At 37.6% G+C, this 6,632-nt stretch overlaps 1 protein-coding gene across 6 annotated transcripts in view; it reads left to right on the forward strand.

Annotated features, from left to right (window-relative positions):
• TRPC4 (transient receptor potential cation channel subfamily C member 4) overlaps window positions 1-1,539 on the forward strand; it is a 168,254-nt gene extending 166,715 nt beyond the window's left edge. For 2 of the 6 annotated variants that reach the window (XM_007447180.1, XM_007447182.1), the window contains 2 exons: window positions 569-713; window positions 966-1,291. In XM_007447180.1, coding sequence (XP_007447242.1) covers window positions 569-713; window positions 966-1,291 — 471 coding nt within the window. Of the gene's footprint in view, window positions 1-568 lie in introns of all 6 variants that reach the window. The other 4 variants (XM_007447178.1, XM_007447183.1, XM_007447179.1 and 1 more) reach the window with 3 other exon arrangements.
• Window positions 1,540-6,632: the final 5,093 nt, after the last annotated feature.

A 6,632-nucleotide genomic window follows, 5' to 3' on the forward strand; every position in this document is an offset into this window, starting at 1 on the left:
AAAGGGATGAATCTAGGAAGTGCTGTGTGTTCTGAATCAATTCCCAGGATTTAGTGGCTGATTTTTTATGCCCAGAGGTTGGGATAAAATCAACTCCAAGGTAATAAACAATTGAAATTAACTGCCAGCTCTTGGAAGGGTAGACTCCACTTTAATTATTTTGTTTTAGATATGCCCTTGGACAACAAAATGTCCCTGAGAGAATGTAAGATGGCTTGAAAGCAGATGAATATTTTGCAGAGAAAGAATTTGAAACTGTAGTTCCAAAGAAACCCAGCATACTCCACCAGAGTGGTGGGAAAGAAAACTCTTCCTGCTTCTTTTTACTTCAACCGTAGGAAGTCTCCTATTACTACAGAACTCCAGTAGGGAAATTAGGAGATAACAAATAGATACAAGTGCCCCTGAGAGAACTGACAATTCTAAACAGAACACAGCAGAGTGGACGCCTAGCTCTCAAAAATGAATGAAGACATGTCAGATCCATATATGAAACGAGCAGATGATGATTCTTAACGTTTATTTGTTTAGGTCACAGACTAATTTCATCGTTTTCCATTTCACTTAGGAACTGAAGCAAGACATTTCTAGCTTCCGCTTTGAAGTCCTGGGGTTACTAAGAGGAAGCAAACTCTCTACGGTCCAATCTGCTCAGGGCACGAAGGATTCTTCTAACTCCGCAGACTCGGATGAGAAGAGTGATAACGAAGGTAGTAGCAAGGACAAGAAAAAGAACTTTAGCCTCTTCGACTTAACCACCCTGATTCACCCACGATCAGCAGCGATCGCCTCCGAAAGACACACCATCAGCAACGGCTCCGCCCTGGTGGTGCAGGAGCCACCGAGGGAGAAGCAGAGAAAAGTGAGTTTTGTGACCGATATAAAAAACTTCGGGTTATTTCATAGACGATCAAAACAACACGCTGCCGAGCAAAATGCAAACCAAATCTTCTCCGTTTCGGAAGAGGTGACTCGTCAACAAGCTGAAGCACCACTAGAGACAAACATCCAACTGGAATCTCGAGGGTTAGCTTCCCGGGGTGACTTGAACATCCCAGGTCTCAGCGAACAGTGTATATTAGTAGATCATCGAGAAAGAAATACGGATTCCCTGGGTTTACAGGTTGGCAAGAGAGTGTGCTCATTCAAGTCGGAGAAGGTGGTGGTGGAGGACACGGTTCCAATCATACCAAAGGAGAAACACGCAAAGAAAGAGGACTGCGGCGTAGACTATGATGCAAACCTCACAGACATGGTCACCCCCGAAGATTACGTGACCACAAGATTGTGATACTTGACAGAGGAAGCATTTCTCATCCATAACACACATTTTCCATAATGCACTGGGTGGGGGATGTTTAAAGGTGAATGAGCCAATGCTAACGTACACTTTATAGCATTTATCAACTGGGGCGTATTGACATGTCATGTTTAAATAAGGCAAAGGCTATCAAACACCCTTGTTTTGTAGCCCGCTTTTGCTTTCACAATTTGTTTTACAATTTGTTGTTGTTGCTGTTAATAAATAAATGCACCTTGTATTCTTGTTAGTAAATAAATGCACCTTGTATTCTTGTACTGTTGCAATAACCTACAGGAAATTTTTAGCTCTTTTTCAATTCAAACAAATGTGACTCAATATATGTGCTAGTTGACTCCTAGAATAGATATTTTTATATGCAAAAAACAATGTAGCTGAAATATTAGAGCTTTTCGCAATTTTTTAGGGTCTCTAGAGATGGTTACTCAGCAAGGACTTTTCACTCAGCCCTACAATTTGGCTTTAAAACACAAATATTATCCAATTTTTTTTTAAGAACGTGTAAAACATTATCATACACAGTTTAAGCAAACAAGACTCCTTCTCATAGAGTCAAGCTCAGACTTTTAAAATGAAAGTCAGGTATAATTTCTAGAGTTTTAGGTTGCCCAGTTTTTCCTTTCAGTAAGTAAAGGAAATGTTCATCTTAATAAATATTGATGGCTGATGATTTTTTTAAATTAATTTATTCATTTTTATTTTTTTTGGCTGTGTTGGGTCTTCGTTTCTGTGCGAGGGCTTTCTCTACTTGCGGCAAGCGGGGGCCACTCTTCATCGCGGTGCGCGGGCCTCTCACTATCGCGGCCTCTCTTGTTGCGCAGCACAGGCTCCAGACGCGCGGGCTCAGTAGTTGTGGCTCACCGGCCCAGTTGCTCCGCAGCATGTGGGATCTTCCCAGACCAGGGCTCGAACCCGTGTCCCCTGCACTGGCAGGCAGATTCTCAACCACTGCGCCACCAGGGAAGCCCACTGATGATTTTTAATGGCATTTTGTCAGAAAATAATTTTTATTTTAATGTTTTTTTATGACCTTTTTCAGATTCACCTGCCAATCAGTATAAATACGAGGCTTTGTGAATAAGCGAATTTCAAAAATGTGACAAAAGTTCTAGAAAAGAATAACAATAAATTGGAACAATTTAAGCACCTTAAACAAAGTGAGATGACTGCATGTTCATAACATCCAGATGAAAATGAATTCATTCTAATAATCTAAATCTAAGCAAAGTTAAATCCTATTTTCAATCAGTGCAACATTTTTGTAATTCAAAAGAAGTACAAAAACCTAGTAGTTTCTTCTTCTTTACCCCAGTGACTGGTATTTCTTTAGAATTAAAATCACCCAAAAATCATTATTAATTTTAACAGTAGGTATACATATAGAGTTTTCCCCATGGGGACAAATCTTCATTGCTTGTTTCTTCTGTTGTTTATAATGTAATTTACCTTATATTATACTCACTCACGGGAAAGGAAGTGTTTTCACCTAATATCTAAAAAGGTGCTGGCAACTTCTTAAAATTTAAATTCTATAACTTGTGTCTATTTAAGCCACCATGGAAATAGAAGTTTTCTCACCACATGCAATAGCATTTATTTCAAATCAACAGAAACATGCTGGGTTTGTTTCGTCAAAAATCACCTCCATGGACTAGACAAATCATACATGATTTAGCACTGACCAAAAACTGCGTAGTATTACAAAACCCAGTTTCTGATTACCGTACATCAAAAAATAAGGACTAACAGCAATAGCAATGCCAGCCACTGTCTTGTGTGCTATGCGTGTACTAACACACATGTACTGCTCATGACAACCCTCTGAAGTAGCTACTATTCTTATCCCCACTTTTTTGGATGAGGAAATCGAGGCAAGCACTAACTAAGCTGAGGTACACAGCTAGTGATGAAGCTATGATGAGTCCTTCAAGGCCACGTCCTTGACTGCTTTATTGTACTGCCTCTCAGAATGCAGACCAAGCAAAACAATGTGTACACATAGACGTTACTGTTGCCACTTCTGAAATGCTACAGTTTGAGAGAATGAGTTTGGTAAACTCCATAAATTTGTGTCCCTTCTTGTAAAGCAAAAGGAATATGCAAAATTAAAGAGGTAATGTGTTTGACTCTTTAGACAATTACGTTAAAGAAGTTAGTAGATTTTTTTTTAATGGATTTGATATGGGATATCAGAATTCAACTTGAAATATTAGATTTTAGTTTTCAGGAAAGCCAGAGGCACTGACATGGTGCTCATTCCTAAATCTGGATTTTGTCCTAGGGATTTAGGAATGGGCCAGGGAGGTTTAGAGAAACACAATAACCTTAATGAATGTTCTGACTGCTTCAGGAACACCTTTATCTCAAATATGTTAGGACTCAGAATAAGCCCTGGGAGACAGTGAAATACTCGAGGTGTTCTAAGTCAGACATATAGTAGTAGGGGAATTGTAGTCATACTTTTAATACGTGCGGTATTTTCCAATGATTCCTTTTTTGCTGCCTCTGTTGTGTGTGTATGTTTTTCCCCCAACGGTAAACATCATATATATCACCATGATACATGCTTTACTAGAAATTTAATTCCAAATTTCCTCTGTTCCTTCCAATAACACCACCAACAATAAAAGCAACCAAAAATTTTTTCCCAGTAGCTTATTTATATCAGGTTAGGGTGATGATGTTTTACAGGTAAACATGGTGATAGTAGAAGGATTTCTTCGGAGCAGGTTAACACCCTGCTTTTCAGTGTTCCAGAAATGATGGTTTCTAACAATCCTCGGATGTCACTGACAGAGGTATTTATGAGTTTAAACAAAATATCGGATATTGCTTGTACTGGATATCCTAGAATTGGATATTATTCTAAGTATGTAGTGATATTAGGTAGCGTTAATGAAGGGGAACAGCAGGGAAAGAATAAGAAAACATAAAACAAGAGCAGAATTGCAAAGTAAAGGGATGATGTGTTTTTAAGTTTTTTAAGTGAGTAATTTGAGGCTGCTTCTGATTTCTATTCATATTTCTATCAACAGAAATTCCTAAACACCAGAGAGAGATTTGACATCATGCTTCGATTTGTGTAAATAATGTATCTTGTGTTCATGCCCTTTTGACCTTCTTGTTGCTCACCTTTATTTATTTACTTATTTATTGCCAGGGTTGGGTGGAAAAGAATCTAGAAAATTCCGTATAACTTTAGTAGAATTAGGTTCAGTTCAGAGCACTTTACTTAACCATAGATATGTTTTGGAAAACCCATTTACAAGAAAGAATGCTATAAAGATGCACTCCACTGTTTGTGATGAATGTATTCCTGAAAATATCTGTGTAAATAAGTCTATATTAACTTCAGTAGGGAACTAGCTCTGTAAAAAAAGAAATAATGGTGGTGAATTATTTTGTAAAATGATGAATTATTTTTCAAAGTGATAATCCTCCTCAAAATGTAACTGTTTCATAAGTTGGTTATTTGTATATCAAAATTTCTTAAATTAGATATTTTATTTACGGGCTGGCAATTAAAATACTGTGAAAGCATATTCACTTTCTTGCCTTGACCTGGATAGCAACTTGACATACTTCAGTCATCAAGAACACAAACCCAAACGATGAAATTTCTTGGGTAACTGTTGGAGCATAAAGAAAAATGTGATGAAGAGTTAAGGATAGTAAACTTATAATATTATTCTCAAAGAAGCAATTTTTCAGCCAATGCGGAAGGAATATAGATAACCAGTGGCATAAAAATGCACTCTTCTACTGTTCAATAACCCTTCATAATTCTGTGATTTGATTGAGTGAATGATTGTCCAGTCCCATGACTGTCTGTTGAAGACCAGACATCAAGCACTGAAATCCGTTCATTCTCATTTATTTTGTGCATTGTGTTTGCTGCAGAATTTCTACAGTTTAGACATCTGTCAGTTTCAACGGTTTAGGTAGTAACCCAAAAAATCAGCCTAGCAAAAACCATCCATGTGTCTCTGTAAGTATGACACATGGATGGTTTTACAATGACTCAAATTTTTTAAAAGCCAAGTTTATGACTATATCTCCTCATTTTGAAAATTAGTTCTTCAGTTTAGCCTTATTTTATTTTTTTCTTGTTCTATAGTCTCCAAAATTCAGATTGTCCAGTAACTGTAGAATTTAGAAATTTAAAATAGGTGGTAGTCTCCATAAATTCAACTTCAAAAATTTTATTCTAATTATTTCACAATATATTACAAGGCATTTTGTTTATATAGTGTTATCACGTGACTTTTTTTAAAATTTGAAAACCGTATTAAATATTAGTTCTCCATATATAACTGGAGAAACTAAGGCTCAGGGCATTTATGGCAATTTTCAAATTTACCCAGCTACTCAGTGGTTGAGTGGGAGCTTAAAGAAGAAACTCTTCATCTAGATATTCTGATAAGATACCAGGTCATAAAAGTCTTGGCTAATGAATTTTTATTTTTGTGGAATTATTTCTTCTTTCCCTTCTCCTTCAGTAGAAAATATTTATAGTCGTTCAAATTTTCAACGGCTAAAATTTTGAGTTAATACCATATTACCATTTTTCCCCTACAAAATTGTGTTCACAGATTTTTTTTTAAAAGCTGGTTTCTTACTGTTTTCTAAAAATACACTGCTCAGTACTTTCACTTCAAGCTGTAGATTTTGTGACAATTCTATGTGCACACTGGTAATAATAAAATGTATCGACTAATATTAAACCTTCTTAACTGAAACATGATAGAGCTGGAAAATATGAAGCAGAACCAAGATTGAGACCATGGGACGAGGGCTAGATATGGCCATGCTGTCACTGAGCTGACAAACAGTGTTGCTGTCACTTCATTGCCAGAGAAATTCACCAGTAGCAAAACCATCAGTTTCCATTACAGCTGCCCTGTCCAACATCATAGCTACTATCTGCATATGGTTACTAAGCACTTGAAATGTGGTTGTAAGTGTAAAGCACACACCAGATTTCAAAGACTTAGTATGAAAACAATGTAAAATATTAATATTTATATTGGTTACACGTTGAAATGAGAATATTTTGGATGCATTGGGTTAAAATATACTAATGAAATTCGTTCCACATTTCTTTTAAGTTTCTAACGGAGCTAACACAAGATTTAAAAATACCTTTGTGGGGGCCTCCCTGGTGGCGCAGTGGTTGAGAGTCCGCCTGCCGATGCAGGGGACGCGGGGTCGGGCCCCGGTCCGGGAGGACCCCACATGCGGCGGAGCAGCTGGGCCCGTGGGCCATGGCTGCTGAGCCTGCGCGTCCGGAGCCTGTGCTCCACAATGGGAG

This window comes from Lipotes vexillifer, unplaced genomic scaffold, assembly GCF_000442215.2.
Source record: "Lipotes vexillifer unplaced genomic scaffold, Lipotes_vexillifer_v1.1 scaffold541, whole genome shotgun sequence".
NCBI classification, from domain to species: Eukaryota; Metazoa; Chordata; class Mammalia; order Artiodactyla; family Lipotidae; genus Lipotes; species Lipotes vexillifer.